This window comes from Heterodontus francisci, unplaced genomic scaffold, assembly GCF_036365525.1.
Source record: "Heterodontus francisci isolate sHetFra1 unplaced genomic scaffold, sHetFra1.hap1 HAP1_SCAFFOLD_842, whole genome shotgun sequence".
NCBI lineage: Eukaryota > Metazoa > Chordata > Chondrichthyes > Heterodontiformes > Heterodontidae > Heterodontus > Heterodontus francisci.
Window position 1 is genome coordinate 117,666 of NW_027141038.1, and position 23,669 is coordinate 141,334.

General features: G+C 45.1%; 1 protein-coding gene across 2 annotated transcripts in view; it reads left to right on the forward strand.

Annotated features, from left to right (window-relative positions):
* The window catches only part of LOC137361881 (tRNA selenocysteine 1-associated protein 1-like), a 79,838-nt gene that overhangs the window by 24,309 nt on the left and 31,860 nt on the right, over positions 1 to 23,669 (forward strand). Inside the window, exons 5-6 of one of the 2 annotated variants that reach the window (XM_068026483.1) lie at positions 16,629 to 16,760; positions 17,192 to 17,311. In XM_068026483.1, the coding sequence (XP_067882584.1) occupies positions 16,629 to 16,760; positions 17,192 to 17,311 (252 nt within the window). The remainder of the gene's footprint in view (positions 1 to 16,628; positions 16,761 to 17,191; positions 17,312 to 23,669) is intronic. The other variant, XM_068026484.1, reaches the window with a different exon arrangement.

Genomic DNA, 23,669 nt, shown 5'->3' on the forward strand with positions numbered 1-23,669 from the left:
TGTTCTTCTACACCAGTCGATGAAGGTAAGCATGCAGGTGCAACAGGCGGTAAAAAGGCAAATGGTATGTTGGCCTTCGTAGCGAGAAGATTCGAGTACAGGAGCAGAGATGTCTTGCTGCACTTATACAGGGCCTTGGTGTGGCCACACCTGGAATATTGTAATAAAAGCAAAATACTGCAGATGCTGGAAGTCTGAAATACAAACAAGAAATGCTGGAAATACTCAGCAGGTCTGGCAGCATCTGTGCAGAGAGAAGCAGAGTTAACGTTTCAGGTCAGAGACCATTCTTCAGAACTCTGGAATATTGTGTGCAGTTTTGGTCTCCTTATCTGAGGAAGGATGCTCTTGCTAAAGAGGGAGTGCAGCAAAGGTTTACCAGACTGATTCTTGGGATGGCGGGACTGACGTATGAGGAGAGATTAAGTCGGTTAGGATTATATTCGCTGGAGTTCAGAAGAGTGAGGGGGGATCTCATAGAAACCTATAAAATTCTAACAGGACTTGACAGGGTAGATGCAGGAAGGATGGTCCCGATGGTGGGGGAGTCCAGAACCTGGGGTCATAGTCTAGGTATCCGGGGCAAACCTTTCAGGACCGAGATGAGGAGAAATTTCTTCACCCAGAGAGTGGTGAGCCTGTGGAATTCGCTACCACAGAAAGCAGTTGAGGCCAAAACATTGTATATTTTCAAGAAGGAGGTAGATATAGCTCTTCGGTCTACAAGGATCAAAGGGTTTGGGGCGAAAGCAGGAACAGGTTGGATGATCAGCCATGATCATAATGAATGGCGGAGCAGGCTCGAAGGGCCAAATGGCCTACTCCTGCTCCTATTTTCTATCTTTCTGTCAGTGCTCGAACAGTCCTGCTTTTCTGGCTGTCAGTGACAGTGGGTTGTTATGCCCTCTAAATATTGTAGTTCCACAGCAGCGAAATGAAAACTACACCTCCCATGATGCACCCCTCAGATTTTGTCCACAGCGTTTCCAAATCCTTAGCAGCTAGGCCCAGTTGAAGTCTTCAAATCATACTTCATTCTTTAGATAAAAGAGGTATGTGGGAGGCTTTTAAAGAGAGGTTGATTAGCGTGCAGGAGAGACATGTTCCTGTGAAAATGAGGGATAGAAATGGCAAGATTAGGGAACCGTGGATGACAGGTGAAATTGTGAGACTAGCTAAGAGGAAAAAGGAATCATACATAAGGTCTAGGAGGCTGAAGAAAGACGAAGCTTTGAAAGAATATCGGGAATGTCAGACCAATCTGAAACAAGGAATTAAGAGGGCTAAAAGGGGTCATGAAATATCTTTAGCAAACAGGGTTAAGGAAAATCCCAAAGCATTTTATTCATATATAAGGAGGAAGAGGGTAACTGGAGAAAGGATTGGCCCACTCAAGGACAAAGGAGGATAGTTATGTGTGGAGTCAGAGAAAATGGGTGAGATTCTAAACGAGTACTTTGCATCGGTATTCACCGAGGAGAGGGACATGACGGATGTTGAGGTTAGGGACAGATGTTTGATTACTCTAGGTCAAGTCGGCATAAGGAGGGAGGAAGTGTTGGGTATTCTAAAAGGCATTAAGGTGGACAAGTCCCCAGGTCCGGATGGGATCTATCCCAGGTTACTGAGGGAAGCGAGAGAGGAAATAGCTGGGGCCTTAACAGATATCTTTGCAGCATCCTTAAACACGGGTGAGGTCCCGGAGGACTGGAGAATTGCTAATGTTGTCCCCTTGTTTAAGAAGGGTAGCAGGGATAATCCAGGTAATTATAGACCGGTGAGCCTGACGTCAGTGGTAGGGAAGCTGCTGGAGAAGATACTGAGGGATAGGATCGATTCCCATTTGGAAGAAAATGGGCTTATCAGTGATAGGCAACATGGTTTTGTGCAGGGAAGGTCATGTCTTACCAACTTAATAGAATTCTTTGAGGAAGTGACAAAGTTGATTGATGAGGGAAGGGCTGTAGATGTCATATACATGGACTTCAGTAAGGCGTTTGATAAAGTTCCCGATGGTAGGCTGATGGAGAAAGTGAAGTCACATGGGGTCCAGGGTGTACTAGCTAGATGGATAAAGAACTGGCTGGGCAACAGGAGACAGAGAGTAGCAGTGGAAGGGAGTTTCTCAAAATGGAGACGTGTGACCAGTGGTGTTCCGCAGGGATCTGTGCTGGGACCATTGTTGTTTATGATATACATAAATGATTTGGAGGAAAGTATAGGTGGTCTGATTAGCAAGTTTGCAGACGACACTAAGATTGGTGGAGTAGCAGATAGTGAAGGGGACTGTCAGAGAATACAGCAGAATATAGATAGACTGGAGAGTTGGGCAGAGAAATGGCAGATGGAGTTCAATCAGGGCAAATGCGAGGTGATGCATTTTGGAAGATCCAATTCAAGAGTGAACTATACAGTAAATGGAAAAGTCCTGGGGAAAATTGATGTACAGAGAGATTTGGGTGTTCAGGTCCATTGTTCCCTGAAGGTGGCAACGCAGGTCAACAGAGTGGTCAAGAAGGCATACGGCATGCTTTCCTTCATCGGACGGGGTATTGAGTACAAGGGTTGGCAGGTCATGTTACAGTTGTATAAGACTTTGTTTCGGCCACATTTGGAATACTGCGTGCAATTCTGGTCGCCACGGTACCAAAAGGATGTAGATGCTTTGGAGAGGGTGCAGAGGAGGTTCACCAGGATGTTGCCTGGTATGGAGGGCGCTAGCTATGAAGAGAGGTTGAGCAGATTAGGATTATTTTCATTAGAAAGACGGAGGTTGAGGGGGGACCTGATTGAGGTGTACGAAATCATGAGAGGTATAGACAGGGTGGATAGCAAGAAGCTTTTTCCCAGAGTGGGGATTCAATTACTAGGGGTCACGAGTTCAAAGTGAGAGGGGAAAAGTTTAGGGGGGCTATGCGTGGAAAGTTCTTTACGCAGAGGGTGGTGGGTGCCTGGAACGCGTTGCCAGCGGAGGTGGTAGATGCGGGCACGATAGCGTCTTTTAAGATGTATCTAGACAGATACATGAATGGGCAGGAAACAAAGAGATACAGACCCTTAGAAAATAGGCGACATGTTGAGATTGAGGATCAGGATCGGCGCAGGCTTGGAGGGCCGAAGGGCCTGTTCCTGCGCTGTAATTTTCTTTGTTCTTTGTAGGGAAAACATCTTGCAGGCCTAGCGGTATATAGCTAAATTTTTACACGATAGATAAATAATTCTTGAAATACTCAGGTCAGGTAGGATCCATGGAGAGAAACATGGTTAACCTTTGATGCCCTTTTGTCAGAACTGGAAAAAGTCAGTGATTTCAAAAAGCAGGTACAGAGGGAGATGAGGAAAAAACAAAAGGGAAGGTTGATGATAGGGTGAAAGGCCGGAGTGGTTAAATGTACTTCATTAAAAACTGTTGCATTTCTAACTTTTTCCTGTTCTAGTGAAAGGTCATCAACTTCTCTCTGCACAGATGCTGCTTGATCTGTATTTCCAGCATTTTCTCTGTTTATTTCAGATTTCCAGCATCTGCAGTATTTTATTTTTGTAATTTCTTTTACGTTTATATCTTTAGAATTTTGTTATTTTGGTGTTTTACTGTGTTACAGATGTTATTTCTAGCTCTATATGATGACCTGATGGAAATAATAAAATGTTGACTAAAAACTTTAACATTATTTGGTAAATTCAATTGAATGGTTCAATTGCACTTGCTGGTTCATGAGCAGTAGCTTTCAGTCAAACAATTGACGGATTTGATTGCTTGATTTTCTGCTTTTTACTCATTCCTCATTGGTACTTTGTGCTATTTTTGATCTTTCTGTATTTATTCACTTGAACTGGTATCTTAACAGGTGAGTTTTTATCTGACCCAGTTCAGACAACTCATAAGGCCAAAATTTGAAATGTAATGCCAGTGGAAGGTGTAAGCCAATGGAGATATTAAAAACTAGGGTGTCTATTGTTATGGAAGTGATTCTGTTTTTTAGTTAAAATATTTTTTGAGAAATTCATAGTCAAACTGAATAAATGTTGGAACAGTTTTTTTTAAGACACTGAAAGAACTAGTTTGGCAACAATGTTTTTACTAGTTGTCATCTGATTCAAGTTAAAACTAGAACAGAAACTCTGGTAACGGGAAAATGTGGGCAGCAAGGTCAGTGGTGTGCTGCTAGAAAAAGTTAGCTTTTGCTGCTGAAGAAGTGAAGGAAGGAGAGAAGACCACAACCCAGCTTGCTTTCCGGCACATCTCTAAAAAGACCCTGAGAAGTCCACTGTGTCAATTCATCTCCTCTCCTGTCTTTGAGGAAAAGCCTGCTAGATTGGTTCTCAACACCACCTGAAAAGAACTGTTCTACAAGATCAGTAACCTGTCTACGGGTACTCAGAAGTTATTCTGTGTTCCAGTTTGGAAACACAGCATGTCTTATGTGCTGTTTTCTTCAGGAATGAGCAAGTATTCGGCCCCTCCCCCCCCCCCCCCCCCCCACCCCCACCAAGTGTTTTTTTTCTTGTCTAACAGAGCTCTGAACCAAAATCCCTTTTATTTTTTCCGGTTAACTGATGTATGTATGTATGTATGTGTGTGTGAGTGTCAGGGGCTAAAGTAAAAAGGGGACTTTAAAATTTCAGTCTGTGTGTTTGTACTTTACTTCATTACGAGCAAAGACTTGTTTCATCATAAACTGATAATTTTGTTGTTCATTAAAGAAACCTGGTTAGCGTGTTTTATTCTGGGAAAAATAGAGTATTTAATAGACCATAGTCGGTAAGTGGGAAAATTTAAAATATGTGTATTGTGACCTGTGGAGAAATGGGACTAGAATAAGCAGTGCACTCCTCCCACCTTGGTTGTAACATATAATTGGGGGCTTCCTTGCCAGGATAAACCCAACGCCGATGATGTACAATTGTAAGTGGAGTAATAATAATTGAAAAAGGATAAAAGAACCAGGTTTCTTGTGTAATAGAGTAAAGTTTACACCACTGGAATGTCTTTAACAGTTGCTGCGACTTTTTGGGGGAAGGAGGATGTATCCCTGAGTGATTTGAGGAACTTAACCAAGGTTAAAGCGGGACTGGTGGTCTGAAGTGCATTCACAGTGGGACTGGTGGTCTGAAGTGCATTTGTTTCAATGCAAGAAGTATAACAGGTAAGGCAGATGAACTTGGAGCTTGGATTAGTACTTGGAACTATGATGTGGTTGCTATGACAGAGACTTGGTTGAGGAAAGGACAGGATTGGCAGCTAAATGTTCCAGGATTTAGAAGCTTCAGGCGGGATAGAGGGGGATGTAAAAGGGGTAGGGGAGTTGCATTGCTTGTTAAGGAGAATATCTCAGCTGTACAGCGGGAGGACACCTCGGAGGGGTCGTGCAGCGAGGCAATATGGGTGGAGCTCAGGAATAGGAAGGGTGCAGTCACGATGTTGGGGGTTTATTACAGGCCTCCCAGCAGCCAGCGGGAGGTAGAGGAGCAGATATGCGGACAGATTTTGGAAAGATGCAAAGGTAACAGGGTTGTAGTGGTGGGTGATTTTAACTTCCCCTATATGGACTGGGACTCACTTAGTGCTCGGGGCTTGGATGGGGCAGAATTTGTAAGGAGAATCCAGGAGAGCTTCTTGAAACAATATGTAGATAGTCCAACTAGGGAAGGGGCCATACTGGACCTGGTATTGGGGAATGAGCCCGGCCAAGTGGTCGAAGTCTCAGTAGGGGAGCATTTCGGGAACAGTGACCTTAATTCCGGACGTTTGAAGGTACCTGTGGATAAGGATAAGAGTAGTCCTCGGGTGAAGGTGCTAAATTGGGGGAAGGCAAATTATAACAATATTAGGCAGGAACTGAAGAATTTAGATTGGGGGTGCCTGTTTGAGGGTAAATCAACATCTGACATGTGGGAGTCTTTCAAACGTCAGTTGATTAGAATCCAGGACCGGCATGTTCCTGTGAGGAGGAAAGATAGGTTTGGCAGGTTTCGGGAACCTTGGATAACGAGGGATATTGTGAGCCTAGTCAAAAAGAAAAAGGAAGCATTCGTAAGGGCTAGAAGGCTGGGAACAGACGAAGCCCTTGAGGAATATAAAGAAAGTAGGAAGGAACTTGAGCAAGCAGTCAGGAGGGCTAAAAGGGGTCATGAAAAATCATTGGCAAACAGGATTAAGGAAAATCCCAAGGCTTTTTAGACATATATAAAGAACAAGAGGGTAACCAGGGAAAGGGTTGGCCCACTCAAGGACAGAGGAGGGAATCTATGCATGGAGCCAGAGGAAATGGGCGAGGTACTAAATGAGTACTTTGCATCAGTATTCACCAAAGAGAAGGACTTGGTGGATGATGAGTCTAGGGAAGGGAGTGTAGATAGTCTGGGTCATGTCGTTATCAAAAAGGAGGAGGTGTTGGGTGTCTTGCAAAGCATTAAGGTAGATAAGTCCCCAGGGCCTGATGGGAACTACCCCAGAATACTGAGGGAGGCAAGGGAAGAAATTGCTGGGGCTTTGACAGAAATCTTTGTATCCTCATTGGCTACAGGTGAGGTCCCAGAGGACTGGAGAATAGCCAATGTTGTTCCTTTTTGTTTAAGAAGGGTAGCAAGGATAATCCAGGAAATTATAGGCCAGTGAGCCTTACGTCAGTGGTAGGGAAATTTTATTTATTTTATTTCGAGGTACAGCACTGAAACAGGCCCTTCAGCCCACCGAATCTATGCTGACCATCAACCACCCATTTATACTAATCCTACATTAATCCCATATTCCTACCACATCCCCACCTTCCCTCAATTCCCCTACCACCTACCTATACTAGGGGCAATTTATAATGGCCAATTTACCTATCAACCTGCAACTCTTTGGCTATGGAAACCGGAGCACCCGGCGAAAACCCACGTGGTCACAGGGAGAACCTGCAAACTCCGCACAGGCAGTACGCAGAATCGAACCCGGGTCGCTGGAGCTGTGAGACTGTGGTGCTAACTACTGCGCCACCCTAATTATTAGAGAGTATTCCTCAGGACAGGATTTACTCCCATTTGGAAACAAATTAACTTATTAGCGAGAGGCAGCATGGTTTTGTGAAGGGGAGGTCGTGTCTCACTAATTTGATTGAGTTTTTTGAGGAAGTGACAAAGATGATTGATGAAGGAAGGGCAGTGGATGCTGTCTATATGGACTTCAGTAAAGCCTTTGACAAGGTCCCTCACGGCAGTCTGGTAGAAAAGGTGAAGTCACACGAGATCAGAGGTGAGCTAGCAAGATGGATACAGAAATATAAACAAGAAATGCTGGAACCACTCAGCAGGTCTGGCAGCATCTGTGGAAAGAGAAGCAGAGTTAAGGTTTCGGGTCACTGACCCTTCGGAACGTTCAGGTCACTGACCTGTCGGAACGTTCGGGTCACTGATCCGAAACGTTAACTCTGCTTCTCTTTTCACAGATGCTGCCAGACCTGCTGAGTGGTTCCAGCATTTCTTGTTTTTATTTCAGATTTCCAGCATCCGCAGTATTTTGCTTTTATTAAGATGGAAACAGAACTGGCTCGGTCATATAAGACAGAGGATAGCAGTGGAAGGGTGCTTTTCTGAATGGAGGGATGTGACTAGTGGTGTTCCGCAGGGATCAGTACTGGGACCTTTGCTCTTTGTAGTATATATAAATGATTTGGAGGAAAATGTAGCTGGTCTGATTTAGTAAGTTTGCGGACGACACAAAGGTTGGTGGAGTTGCGGATAGTGATGAGGATTGTCAGAGGATACAGCAGGATATAGATCGGTTGGAGACTTGGGCGGAGAAATGGCAGATGGAGTTTAATCCGGACAAATGTGAGGTAATGCATTTCGGAAGATCTAATACAGGTGGGAAGTATACAGTAAATGGCAAAACCCTTGGGAGTATTGACAGGCAGAGAGATGTGAGCGTACAGGTTCACAGATCACTGTAAGTGGCAACGCAGGTGGATAAGGTAGTCAAGAAAGCATACGGCATGCTTGCCTTCATCGGTCAGAGCGTAGAGTATAATAATTGGCAAGTCATGCTGCAGCTGTACAGAACCTTAGTTCGGCCACACTTAGAATATTACGTGCAATTCTGGTCGCCACACTACCGGAAGGATGTGGAGGCTTTGGAGAGGGTACAAAAGAGGTTTACCAGGATGTTGCCTGGTCTGGAGGGCATTAGCAATGAGGAGAGGTTGGATAAACTGGGATTGTTTTCACTGGAACGACGGAGGTGGAGGGGCGATACGATAGAGGTTTACAAAGTTATGAGTTGCATGGACAGAGTGGATAGCCAGAAGCTTTTTCCCAGGGTGGAAGAGTCAGTTACTAGGGGACATAGGTTTAAGGTGAGAGGGGCAAAGTTTAGAGGGAATGTGCGAGGCAAGTTCTTTACACAGAGGGTGATGAGTGCCTGGAAATTGCTGCCGGGGGAGGTTGTGGAAGCAGGTACGATAGCGAAGTTTAAGAGGCATCTTGACAAATACATGAATAGGATGGGAATGGATGACTATGGTCGCTGGAAGTGCGGAAGGTTTTAGTTTAGACAGGCATCGAGGTCAGCACAGGCTTAGAGAGCCGAATGGCCTGTTCCTGTGCTGTATTGTTCTTTGTTCTGAACTAAAGGATTTGGCAGAACTGTTGGTGACAGGAGCAGGGGACAAGAAGGGACACCTGGGAATGCCCCAGGATCTCCTCTTCAGGCCAGAAGGGAAGGTGCTGAGGGTGGAAGTAAGGTCCGCGAGCCTAAATGTTACCATTGTCACAAGGTGGGACATCTTCGTGCAGAATGCTGGAAGTGTCGGGGTAAACCCATGGGACTTACTGGGGTGCACAAAGCCAATGCAGAGAAAGGGGCCCAACCCGAGAGTACAACAGATCAGGCTGTAGCTCTGACTGCAGCTGTCAGGCCAAGTACAAAAACCACTGAGTGCAGGGATTGTGAATAAGGTACTCGAGAGTTATCGGGAATTCTTGTCGAAAGGAGAAGTAATTCCTTATCCCTCAAGTGAGGCATGTAAACCTATAGTTGTATTTGGGGATACAGGAGCCATGCAAACTCTTTTGCTAGACATAACATTTCCACCAGAGAGCGCACTGAATGCCAAGTTTTTAATGGGTGGGATCGGTGGGGAGTAAAGACCCGTACCGTTGTATCGGGTGCACCTAGAGTATGACCTAATGTCTGGAACGGTAACTGTAGGAGTTGTCCATAGTTTGCCAGGATACGGATTTGACTTACTCTTGGGGAATGATTTGGCCGGAGCAAAAGTAGTAGCCTCTCCAGTAGTCATGGAAAAACCAAGTGATGTTAAAGTTCCAGGAATTTTTCCTTCATGTGTAGTAACCCAAGCAATGACTAAACAAGTTCCATTGTCGGAGGTAAAATTGGCTGCACTGTCAGATATTCAATTTCTTTGGAGATTTTTTTTACTGGCCAGGTCTTCCTAAGGATGTGGTGCAGTTTTGTAAAACATACCAGACTGTGGGAAAACCGCAACCTGCCATAAAACCAACACTTCTAATTCCTTAGCAATTATTGGGGAACCATTTAGTAGGGTGTTGGTAGACTTTGTCGGACTTTTACAGAAAACAAAAGTGTAGGTAACCAATGTATACTCACTATCATGGATATGGCTATTCTGTTTCCAGAGGCCATTCCCTTGAGAATCATTTCTGCTAGGGTAGTAGTAGAGAAGTTAACCCAGTTCTTCGTTGGATATGGATTACCGATTGAAATTCAGTCGGATTAAGGTTCCAATTTTATATCGAAAAATGTTTTTGGAAATTAGGGGTAACTTGGGTATAGCATAGTTAAAGCCTTCAGCATACCACCCACAGACACAGGGAGCTTCAGAAAGGTACAATCAGACCCTCAAACAATGATCAGGGTATACTGTCATGAATGTCCCCATGATTGGGATCAAGGGCTAGAATTTCTTTTGTTTGCCACTCGGGATTCACCTAATGAATCCATAGGTTTTAGTCCTTTTGAATTAGTTTATGAACATGAGATAAGAGGTCCTCTAAAACTAATTAAAGGAAGGTATTTAGAACAGAGCGATGGATCTTCTGTGCTAGATTATGTATCCATGTTCCGGGAACAGCTCACGAGAGTCTGCAAAGTGGCTTCGGAACACCTTAAAACTTCTCAAACAGCTTTGAAGAAATGGGCAGACAAGCATGCAAAGACCTGAACATTTCAACCAGGGGATGTTTGAAATCTGCCTGGACAGGGTGAGCTGTTGAAAGCCAGGTTCAGTGGTCCATATAAAGTGGGCGAGAATTGGTGAAGTAAATTATTTGAAACCCCCAGATCGCCGGAAAAAGAATCGGCTGCATCATACCAATATGTTAAAACATTATTATTGCCGGGAGGAGGATAAGCACTCGGGTAGGGACAGCGAAAGATGAAAGGGATAGTGAGGATGAGGCAGAAGGAGGCCTAGACAATTCTCAAACTGAACCTCCTACTATCCCATTAGATAATACTGAATTGCTAGGGAGATTTGACACTATGCTTTCATATTTACATGCAGACCAACGAGAAGACCTAACAAGGCTATTCACAGCATTTATAAGAGTCTGTAGCGATAAGCCAGGATGTACAACCTTAGCCACACATGATGTGGATGTAGGGGAATCTGTTCCTATAAAACAGTATCCTTACTGCTCAAGTCCAGAGAAACAGGCCCAGGTAAAAGCAGAAATCCAATACATGTTGGAGAACCACCTAATCAAACCCAGTCAAAGCAGCTGGAGTTCACCAGTAGCATTCATGCCTGAACCTGATGGTTCAGTCAGACTTTGCATAGAGACAGAAAAGTTAATACAGTAACGAAGGCAGACTCCTACCCAATCCCTCACTTGAAAGACACTATTTACAGAGTAGCCAGTGCCATGTTTCTTACAAAAGTAGATTTGTGAAAGGGATACTGGCATATTCCTTTAACACCCCGAGCTAAAGAAATATTGGCTTTTGTCAAACCAGACGGTCTTTTCCAGTGCCGAGTGATATCGTATGGACTAAAAAATGCCCCAGCAACCTTTCAGAGACTAATGAACCAAGTGGTAGCCAGTGTTCCGAACTGTGTAGTTTACCTTGATGATGTGCTGGTATACAGTGACACTTGGAACAACTTGAAGTTCTGTTTAGAACATTACAATCGGCTGATTTAGTAATAAACCTTGCCAAAAGTGAATTTGTGTAAGCTAGAGTGAACTACCTCAGGCATGAAGTAGGACAAGGACAAATGTCACCAAGAACCGCTAAAGTACAAGCATTGGTTGAGTTCCCTACCCCTGAGACTAACCATAGAAAAGTTACAGCACAGAAAGAGGCCTTTCAGCCCATTGTGTCTGCGTCGGCTGAAAAACCTAACCTCCCAATCTAATCCCACCTTCCAGCACCCAGTCTGTAGCCTTGCAGGTTGCAGCACTTCAGGTGCATTTCCAGGTGCCTTTTAAAAGAGTTGAGGGTTTCTGCCTCCACCACCGATCGAGGCAGTGAATTCCAGACACCCACCACCTTCTGGGTAAAAAAGTTTATCCTCATGCCCCCTCTAATACTTCTACCAATCACCTTAAATCTGTGCCCCCTTGTAATTGACCTCTCCGCGAGGGGAACCAGATCCTTCCTGTCTACTCTATCTTGGCCCCTCATAATTTTGGAGACCTCAATTAAGTCACCCCTCAGCCTCCTCTGTTTGAAGGAAAACGTTCCTAGCTGATCCAATCTTTCTTCATAGCTGCAACTTTCATGCCCTAGCAAAATTCTTGTAAATCTCCACTGTACTCTCTCCAGAGCAATTATGTCCTTCTTGTAATGTGGTGACCAGAACTGTATGCAATACTCCAGCTGTGGCCGAACCAGCATTTTATACAGTTCCAGCATTACATCCCTGCAAAATATACAAAAAATACAAAAGTATGCTATACCTCGGCCAATAAAGGAAAGCATTCCCTCTGCTGCATTCACTCTATCTACTTGTCCTTCCACCTCCAGGGATCTGTGGATGTGAACTTCTACCCATCTCAACATCCTTCTGTTTATTGTGTATTGCCTTGCTTTGTTTGCCCTCCCCAAATGCATTACCTCACACTTCTCCAGATTGAATTCCATTTGCCATTTTTCTGCCCACTCAACCAAGCCATTCTGGAGTCTACGGCTATCCTCTTCACTATCAACTACATGGCTGATTTTTGTGTCATCTGCAAATTTCCCAATCATGCCTCCCACATTTAAGTCCAAATCATTAATATATACCACAAACAGCAAGGCATCCAACACTGAGCCCTGTGGAATGCCACTGGAAACCGTTTTCCGTAGGCAAAAACATCCGTCGACCTTTGTTTCCTGTCAGTGAGCCAATTTTCGGTGGCGTACTGGTATTGTCACTGGACTCGTAACCCAGAGACCCAGGGTATTGCTCTGAGGACATGGGTTCAAATCCCACCACAGCAGAAGGTGGAATTTGAATTCAATTAATAAATCTGGAATTAAAAGCTCGTCTAATGATGGCCATGAAACCATTGTCGATTGTTGTAAAAACCCATCTGGTTCACTAATGTCCTTCAGGGAAGGAAATCTGCTGTCCTTACCTGGTCTGGCCTACATGTGACTCCAGACCCACAGCAATGTGCTTGACTCTTACATGCCCTCTGAAATGGCCGAGCAAGCCACTCAGTTGTATCTAACCGCTACAAAGTCAATAAAAAGGAATGAAACCGGACGGACCACCCGGCATCGACCTAGGCACCGGAAACGACAACGGCAAACCCAGCCCTGTCGACCCTGCAAAGTCCTCCTTACTAACATCTGGGGGCTTGTGCCAAAGTTGGGAGAGCTGTCCCACAGACGAGTCAAGCAACAGCCTGACATAGTCATACTCACTGAATCATACCTTACAGACAATGTCCCAGACACTGTCATCACCATCCCCGGGTATGTCCTGTCCCACTGGCAGGACAGACCCACCAGAGGTGGTGGCACAGTGGTATACAGTAGGGTGGGAGTTGCCCTGGCAGTCCTCGACATCGACTCTGGACCCCATGAAGTCTCATGGCATCAGATCAAACATGGGCAAGGAAACCTCCTGCTGATTACCACCTACCGCCCTCCCTCAGCTGATGAGTCAGTACTCCTCCATGTTGAACACCACTTGGAGGAAGCACCGAGGGTGGCGAGGGCACAAAGTGTACTCTGGGTGAGGGACTTCAATGTCCATCACCAAGAGTGGCTCGGTAGCACCACTACTGACCGAGCTGGCCGAGTACTAAAGGAGATATCTGCTAGACTGTGTATGCGGCAGGTGGTGAGGGAACCAACAAGAGGGGAAAACATACTTGACCTCGTTCTCACCAATCTGTCCATGATAGTATTGGTAGAAGTGACCACCGCACAGTCCTTGTGGAGACGAAGTCCCGCTTTCACATTGAGGATACCCTCCATCGTGTTGTATGGCACTACCACCGTGCTAAATGGGATAGATTTCGAACAGAACTAACAATGCAGAACTGAGCGTCCATGAGGCGCTGTGGGCCATCAGAAGCAGCAGAATTGTACTCAACCACAATCTGTAACCTAATGGCCCAGCATATCCCCTACTCTACCATTACCATCAAGCCAGGAGACCAACCCTGGTTCAATGAAGACTGCAGGAGGGCATGCCAGGAGCAGCACCAGGCATACCTCAAAATGAGATGTCAACCTGGTGAAGCTACAGCACAGGACTATCTGCGTGACAAACTGCGTAAGCAGCATGCGATAGACAGAGCTAAGCGATCCCATAACCAACGGATCAGATCTAAGCTCTGCAGTCCTGACACATCCAGCCGTGAATGGTGGTGGACAATTAAACAACTAACTGGAGGAGGTGGCTCCACAAATATCCCCATCCTCAATGATGGGGGAGCCCAGCACATCAGTGCGAAAGATAAGGCTGAAGCATTTGCAACAATCTTCAGCCAGAAGTGCCGAGTTGATGATCCATCTCGGCCTCCTCCTGAAGTCCCCAGTATCACAGATGCCAGACTTCAGCCAATTCAATTCACTCCACGTGATATCAAGAAACGACTGAAGGCACTGGATACTGCAAAAGCTATGGGCCCTGACAATATTCCGGCAATAGCACTGAAGACCTGTGCTCCAGAACCTGCCGCGCCCCTAGCCAAGCTGTTCCAGTACAACTACAACACTGGCATCTACCCTGCAATGTGGAAAATTGCCCAGGTATGTCCTGTACACAAAAAGCAGGACAAGTCCAACCCGGCCAATAACCGCCCCATCAGCCTACTCTCAATCATCAGTAAAGTGATGGAAGGTGTCATCAACAGTGCCATCAAGCGGCACTTGCTGAGCAATAACCTGCTCAGTGATGCTCAGTTTGGATTCCGCCAGGCCACTCAGCTCCTGACCTGATTACAGCCTTGGTTCAAACATGGACAAAAGAGCTGAACTCGAGGTGAGGTGAGAGTGACTGCCCTTGACATCAAGGCAGCATTTGACCGAGTATGGCATCAAGGAGCCCTAGCAAAACTGAAGTCAATGTGAATCAGGGGGAAAACCCTCCTGGCTGGAGTCATACCTAGCGCAAAGGAAGATGGTTGTGGTTGTTGGCGATCAATCATCTGAGCTCCAGGCCATCACTGCAGGAATTCTTCAGGGTAGTGGCCTAGGCCCAACCATCTTCGGCTGCTTCATCAATGACCTTCCTTCAATCATAAGGTCAGAAGTGGGGATGTTCATTGTGCAATCATCAATGTTCAGCACGATTCGTGACTCCTCAGATACTGAAGCAGTCCGTGTAGAAATGCAGCAAGACCTGGACAGTATCCAGGCTTGGGCTGATAAGTGGCAAGTAACATTCGCGCCACACAAGTGTTGGGCAATGACCATCACCAAGAGAGAATCTAACCATCTCCCCTTGACATTCAATGGCATTACCATCGCTGAATCCCCCACTATCAACATTCTAGGGGCTACCATTGACCAGAAACTGAACTGGAGTAGCCATATAAATACCGTGGCTACAAGAGCAGGTCAGAGGCTAGGAATCCTGAGGCGAGTAGCTCACCTCCTAACTCTCCAAAGCCTGTCCACCATCAACAAGGCACAAGTCAGGAGTGTGATTGAATACTGTCCACTTGCCTGGATGGGTGCAGCTCCAACAACACTCAAGAAGCTCGTCCCCATCCAGGACAAAGCAGCCCGCTTGATTGGCACATCATCTACAAACATTCACTCCCTCCACCACCGACGCACAATGGCAGCAGTGTGTACCATCTACAAGATGCACTGCAGCAATGCACCAAGGCTCCTTAGACAGCACTTACGAAACCCACAACCTCTACCAACTTGAATGACAAGGGCAGCAAATGCATGGGAACACCACCACCTGCAAGTTCCCCTCCAAATCACACACCATCCTGACTTGGAACTATATCGCCGTTCCTTCACTGTCGCTGGGCCAAAATCCTGGAACTCCCTTCCTAACAGCACTGTGGGTATACCTACCCCAAATGGACTGCAGCGGTTCAAGAAAGCAGCTCACCACCACCTTCTCAAGGGCAATTAGGGATGGGCAATAAATGCTGGCCTGGCCAGCGACATGAATAAAAAAAAATTTGCATCCAACTTGCCACTTTCCCCTGTTTTTTAGATTAGAGATACAGCACTGAAACAGGCCCTTCGGCCCACCGAGTCTGTGCCGACCATCAACCACCCATTTATACTAATCCTACACTAATCCCATATTCCTACCACATCCCCACCTGTCCCTATATTTCCCTACCACCTACCTATACTAGTGACAATTTATAATGGCCAATTTACCTGCCAACCTGCAAGTCTTTTGGCTTGTGGGAGGAAACCGGAGCACCCGGAGAAAACCCACGCAGACACAGGGAGAACTTGCAAACTCCACACAGGCAGTACCCAGAATCGAACCCGGGTCCCTGGAGCTGCGAAGCTGCAGTGCTAACCACTGTGCCGGCCCGTAATGCTCAATGTATACCATGGGCTTTCATTTTTCTGACCAGTCTGCCATGTGGAACCATGCCAAATGCCTTACTAAAATCCATGTGGACCACATCCACTGCACTACCCTCATCCATCCTCCTTGTTACTTCCTCAAAAAATTCAATCAAGTTATCCATGCTGACTATCCCTGATTAATCCATGCCTTTCTAAGTGGCAGTTTATCCTGTCTCTCAGAATGCTCTGCTGCTATTGGGCTTGTCCAATCAAGGAAATGCTTGTCACTTCTCTGCCCCTGTTTGCAAGGTTTCTGTTATATCTTTAACTTGAGTCATGTGATGGCCAGTAACATTGTTGCCAATCTGGCTCCTTCAGTGTCCTCTTGATGGCTGTCTTTTAAAAATAAACCTGGTCCAACATTTATTACGTATAACTATAAATTCCTTGAAAAAATATTTTTAACAGAAAAGAGAATCACTTTCATAACACTGTGCAGAAAGCGTTGTGGATTAGAGAGTTTTTTTTATATACAATGTTTATAGTTACACTTTTAACTTCCAAAGTGCATCATTTTTCTAAGGTCTATTGTTGGAATACAAAATCTATTGCTTCTGTTGCCCTTGACTCCAGTTGCATTTTTACTGCAATATGTCTTATTCAACAGCCAGGAATATTCCATATTTGTGGGCGATCTCTCTTCTGAAGTTGATGATTTTCATCTGTATGATTACTTTGTGAAAAAATATCCATCTTGTAGAGGTGGAAAAGTGGTGACAGACACATCAGGGAACTCGAGGTACTGTAACTGCTTTGTGATATCAATGCTCAAAGCTCTTGTACACTTCTACAGAAACCTTAGCAAGAAAGACTTCTCAGAAAACTGCAATTATATGTAATTTATATATGTCTTAGTATTAAGGATTGTGAAATTTAGTAGTAACTTCATGATTACTAAATAGCCATTTTATCATGTGCTATGAAACAGCCCTTTATTTATAAACCACAATGGCTAATGAAAATCGTGCCACACATTGAATAAGAACATTCTTTCTGTCCCAGCTAGGATTAACAAGGACACCAAATACTTGGACTGATGGTACCTCAGATGTAAAGTAATAATTCTAATATTATGTGGTTCAAACTATTTACAATCTGTTGATTCAAGCCAGTTCATACCATGAGATGGGCTGCAATGTAAACAGTGCTTTGTTCTTTTTCTTTTGTTAGAGGTTTTGGGTTTGTCAGGTTTTCTGATGAAGCAGAACAGAAAAAGGCCTTGGAAGAATGTCAGAACAGCAAAGGATTAGGAGGAAAACCCATTCGAATAAGTATAGCAGTGCCAAAAAGGTAAGCTTGTACCTTCCTGGCATGGGAAGCGGAATAACAAACCTTATGGGTTTCAAGAAGAGAACTAACAGATTCTGGTCAACAAATGAAATTCAGATTATTTGAAATGCATCTGCATCGTGAATAACCAGGACAATCTTGAGCTCTAAGCCTCAGTCCACTGAAAGGTTTATTTGGAGTTGGTTTCAGCCAATCAGAAATGTTTCATTTTCATGTCCTTAAAGTGGGCAGTAGGACATGAAAGAAACATGTAAGTGAAAACTGCATCTTTTTTAAAGGGAAAAAATATGGGATTAATGTAGGATTAGTATAAATGGGTGGTTGTTGGTCGGCACAGACTCGGTGGGCCGAAGGGCCTGTTCCAGTGCTGTATCTCTAAATAAATAAATAAATAAAAAGGAGCTGCTCTAATAGATAGATAAGTAATCTCTGGTCATAAGTGTAGTACTGGAGAACTGGGAAATTACTGCGTAATTCCAGTGTAGTCATAGAGTCATAGTCATAGAGTCGTACAGCATAGAAACAGGCCCTTCGGCCCATCGCGTCCATGCCGACCATAATACCTATCTGTACTAATCCCAACTGCCTGCATTAATTCCATATCCCTCTATGCCTTGCTCATTCACGTACCTGTCCTGATGCCTCTTAAATGTCGCTACTGTTCCTGCCTCCACGACCTCCTCTGGCAGCTCATTCCAGATACTCACTATACTTTGTGTTAAAATTTACCCCTTTGATTCCCTTTAAACCTCCTCCTTCTCACCTTAAATCTATGCCCTCTAGTTGTAGTCACCCCTTCCATGGGAAACAGATTCTGGCTATCTACCCTATCTATGCCTCTCATAATTTTATATACCTCTATCATATCCCCTCTCAGCCTCCTTCGCTCCAGGGAAAACAGACCCAGCCTATCCAATCTCTCTTTGTAACTCAAGCCCTCCAAACCAGGCATCATCCTTGTGAATCTTTTTTGCACCCTCTCTAGCTTAATCACATCTTTCCTGTAGTGCGGTGACCAGAACCGCACACAGTACTCCAAATGCGGCCTAACCAACGTTATGTGCAACTGTAACATGACGTCCCAACTCTTGTACTCAGTGCCTCGGCCAATGAAGGCAAGCATGCCATTCGCCGCCTTCACCACCCTGTCTACCTGTGTTGCCACTTTCAGGGAACTATGTACTTGCACCTCAAGGTGTCTCTGCTCAACAACACTCCCCAGGGGCCTGTTTGAGAAGACAGGTGAAACATGATTCTGGAAAATAAAGGTTGATAGTTAAGATTACATTTTACAGATTCCTGCTCTCGGAGGGTGAGTGTGCGAGGAATGTGTGTTTGTAAAATTGACCCTTTGGAAGAAATGGGAAGAAATATTGGAAAATTTTACAAACTGATCAATTCCAGAGCAATTAGTGCAAGTCAAGGAATAATTCACAAACTATTTCAGTTTTTGGAGGGTTGATGAAACTTTGGTAACAACTTTAATGGGTAGCTATGGTGAGTAGATATTGCATGCCAAATATAGTAGCCACAATATTTACTAATGGGTTTTATAGTAGCATTGTGTCAGTTTGCAGCACATTCAGCTCTAATTCAGAATGTTGTGGGCTCAAGCCCCATTCCAGCTCATGAGCACACAGTTTAGCTTGGCACTTCAGTGCAGTGCTAAGTGTGTTTTGTATAGTTGGTGGTGCTGTATTTAGGATTTCTCTTGCAATGGCTTCCATTCCTGCACCATTACCTCTGGAGGTCCCCAAGGATTTATCCTTGGTCTTCTGTTCCTCATCTACATGCTACTCCTCAGCAGAATCATTAATAAACATGTCAGATACCACATGTGCATTGGTGAAACCAGCTCTATCTGACCACCACCTCTCTTAGCCCTTCCACAGCATCTGATTTTTCTTGTCTCACATCCAAAATTGGATGAGCAGATATATTCTCCAGTTAAATATTGAGAAGACTGAAGCCATTGTCTTCAGTCCCCATCACACCTCCATTGCATTATCTCCAATTCCATCCCGCGTTCTGGCCACTGCCTCAGGCTGAACCAGACTGTTCACAAACTTAGCATCACATTTGACCCTGTGCTGAGCTTCTGACCTCATCGCTTATCCACAAAACCACCTGCTGTAATCTCTAATATCGCCCGTCTCTGCCCCTGGCTCAATCAGTCATATGTTAAAACCTTCATCCTTGCTTTCTGTACCTGCAACCTCGACTACTGCAGTGCTCTCCTGGCCGACCTCTCATCTTCCACCTTCCATAACCATCAGCTCCTCTAAATCTCTGCTGCCCATCTTATGATTTGCAGCAAGTCCCATTCACCTATCAACCCTATGCTTGCTGACCTACAGTGGCTCCCAGTCCAGCAACCCTCCAAATTTAAAATTCTGATCCTTGAGTTCAAATCCCAACATGGCTTTACCCCTCCCTACCTCTATAACCTCTTCCAGCTTGACAATTCTCCAAAAACTCTGGTTCTAGCATGGTTGAAGGAAAGCAATCATAAGGGCCATGCCATATTTGATTTAGTAATGGGTAATGAGCCAGATTTAGTTGACAGTGCGTAATAGCGATCATAATATAGCATTCAAAAAAAGGACGGAATTTTACCTTGAGGCGATGGCTCCGCCCTCGGCTCAAAGGTTTGGGGCCAACCCGCCTCCGACAGCCTTGGAAGCCACACTGCAATTTTGTGTGGCCTTTAATTGGCCTCGGTTGGGACTTCTGGCCCTCTGAGGCAGGAAATCTCGCCTCCAAGAGCTGCCGGTTGGTCAGAGGGCCAGCAGCTCTTCAGTCCCAGCGGTGCTACCAGGAGTGGTGGCCACTGCTGGGACTGCACCCAACTTGAAGTGGAAGGATTGATGGATGCTGCCATTCAAAGAGGTAAGTGGGGGTCAGGCCTTGCCTGGGACAATCAGCTGGGGGTGGGGGTCGGAGTCTAGAGCGGTGAGGTGTAGCTTTAGCAGGGGCAGCCCGTGCTATCAGTAGTACTGGGTGGCCTCCTCAGGTGCTGAAGTGCCTGTCCACTGCTGGTAAGATATGAGCAATGGCGTGAGGAGGCCCTTAAGTGGCAATTAATTGGCCACTTAAGGGCCTCAATTGTCCTGGGCAGGCAGACCATTTGCCACCTTCCCCACGGCTGGTAAAGTAGCAGCGGGGCCAGTAGGCAACGGACACGGCACCCCCGCTCCCCCCCCAACCAGCTCTCAGTCCGTTCTCGGTGGGGAGGTGGGGTGCATCAAATTCTAGCCATAGTGTTTGAAAGGGAGAAACTGAAACAGTTAGCAAGATTTTAGGTTTAGGCCAGGCTGACTTCAGTATGATGAGACAGAGACTGTCCACAGTAAACCAAACAAGTCTAGTAATGGGTAAAATGACAGAAGATCAATGGGAGTTGTTTGAAAAAGAATGCAATATGAATCAGAACCAGTTTATACCCCCAACAGTATACTGGCAAATAAATGCAAAACTGAAGAGTTAAGAGACAACAGAAAACTAAAAGGCCAAGTGACCTCCTTCTGTGCCATAATGACTCAAAAAATGCAAAAAATAGTGCAAATCGGAGCGAATGGGAAAGATATAAAGAACACCAAAGAGTGACAAAACAGAGTAAGAGCTACAAAAATGGATTATGGGAAGAAACTTACAAGGGATATCAAAATGAACTCAAATTTTTTACATTAGGTAAAAGAGGGTGATCAAGAGCACTGTGAGATCCATGAAAAATTATAATGGTGATATTGTCAATGAAAGTAAGGAAATGGTAGACAGGCTGAGTAATCACTTTGCATTAGTATATACAGCAGAGGTAGAGGTCAGCTTGCCACAAATCCCAAGGAAACTAATATTGAGTCAGGGACGTGACTCACCAAAATTAACATAAGCAAAATAACAACAATGAAGAAAATAATGGCACTAAAGAGTAACAAGTTCCCAGGACCATGTTTTCCACCAAGGGTTTTCAAGGAAGTAGTTGAGAATATTGCAGATGCCCTAACTATAATCTTCCAAAATTCTCTCGATTCAGGAACCGTTCTATTAGATTGGAAGATTGTGCATGTCACTCCGTTATTTAAGAAAGGTGAGAGAGGATTTGTGAGCAATAACATTTGTTGTTGGGAAATTACTAGAGTCGACGAAACCCTTGAGGAATATAAAGAAAGTAGGAGGGAACTTAAGCAAGGAGTCAGGAGGGCTAAAAGGGGTAATGAAAAGTCATTGGCAAACAGGATTAAGGAGAATTCCAAGGCTTTTTAGACGTACATAAAGAACAAGAGGGTAACCAGGTTGGCCCACTGAAGGATAGAGGAGGGAATCTATGTGTGGAGCCAGAGGAAATGGGCGAGGTACTAAATGAGTACTTTGCATCAGTATTCACCAAAGAGAAGGACTTGGTGGATGATGAGTCGAGGGAAGGGAGTGTAGATAGTCTGGGTCATGTCGTTATCAAAAAGGAGGAGGTGTTGGACGTCTTGCAAAGCATTAAGGTAGATAAGTCCCCAGGGCCTGATGGGATCTACCCCAGAATACTGAGGGAGGCAAAGGAAGAAATTGCTGGGGCTTTGACAGAAATCTTTGTATCCTCATTGGCTGCAGGTGAGGTCCCAGAGGACTGGAGAATAGCCAATGTTGTTCCTTTGTTTAAGAAGGGTAGCAAGGATAATCCAGGAAATTGTCGGCCGGTGAGCCTTACGTCAGTGGTAGGGAAATTGTTAGAGAGGATTCTTCGGGACAGGATTTACTCCCATTTGGAAACAAATGAACTTATTAGCGAGAGGCAGCATGGTTTTGTGAAGGGGAGGTTGTGTCTCACTAATTTGATCGAGTTTTTTGAGGAAGTGACGAAGATGATTGATGAAGGAAGGACATTGGATGTTATCTATATGGACTTTAGTAAAGCCTTTGACAAGGTCCTTCATGGCAGTCTGGTACAAAAGGTGAAGTCACACGGGATCAGAGGTGAGCTGGCATGGTGGATACAGAACTGGCTCTGTCATAGAAGACAGAGGGTAGCAGTGGAAGGGTGCTTTTCTGAATGGAGGGCTGTGACTAGTGGTGTTCCGCAGATATCAGTGCTGGGACCTTTGCTGTTTGCATTATATGTAAATGATTTGGAGGAAAATGTAGCTGGTCTGATTAGTAAGTTTGCGGACGACACAAAGGTTGGTGGAGTTGCGGATAGTGATGAGGATTGTCAGAGGATACAGCAGGATATAGATCGGTTGGAGACTTGGGCGGAGAAATGGCAGATGGAGTTTAATCCGGACAATTGTGAGGTAATGCATTTCGGAAGATCTAATACAGGTGGGAAGTATACAGTAAATGGCAGAACCCTTCAGAGTATTGACAGGCAGAGAGATGTGAGCGTACAGGTCCACAGGTCACTGAAAGTGGCAACGCAGGTGGATAAGGTATTCAAGAAGGCATACGGCATGCTTGCCTTCATCGGTCGGGGCATAGAGTATAACAATTGGCAAGTCATGCTGCAGCTGTACAGAACCTTAGTTAGGCCACACTTAGAATATTGCGTGCAATTCTGGTTGCCACACTTCCAGAAGGATGTGGAGGCTTTGGAGAGGGTACAGAAGAGGTTTACCAGGATGTTTCCTGGTCTGGAGGAGAGGTTGGATAAACTCGGATTGTTTTCCCTGGAACGACGGAGGTGGAGGGGCAACATGATAGAGGCTTACAAAGTTATGAGTGGCATGGACAGAGTGGATAGTCAGAAGTTTTGTCCCAGGACGGAAGAGTCAGTTACTAGGGGACTAGGTTTAAGGTGCGAGGGGCAAAGTTTAGAGGGGATGTGCGAGGCAAGTTCTTTACACAGAGGGTGGTGAGTGCCTGGAACCTGCTGCCGGGGGAGGTGGTGGAAGCAGGTACGATAGCGACGTTTAAGAGGCATCTTGACAAATACATGAATAGGATGGGAATAGAGGGATGCGGTCCCCGGAAGTGCAGACAGGCATCATGATCGGCGCAGGCTTGGAGGGCCGAATGGCCTGTTCCTTTGCTGTACTGTTCTTTGTTCTGTAATAATGATCGGGTGACTATACACCTTGAAAATTTTCAGCTGATCATAGGGAGCCAGCACGGATTTGTAAAACGTAGGTCATGCCTGACAAACCTGATTCAATTTTTTAAAGAAGTGACTTAAGTAGTCCACAGGGGTATGTCTACGGATGATGTTTACATGGACTTTCAGAAGGCAATAGATAATGTTCCTCATAAGAGACTTAGCTAAAGTTGAATTCCATGGAATTGAAGGCAGATTATTGACCTGGTTAGGAAATTGGCTGTGCAACAGGATACAGAGATTCGGGATAATGAGCAGTTACTCTAATTGGCAGGCTGT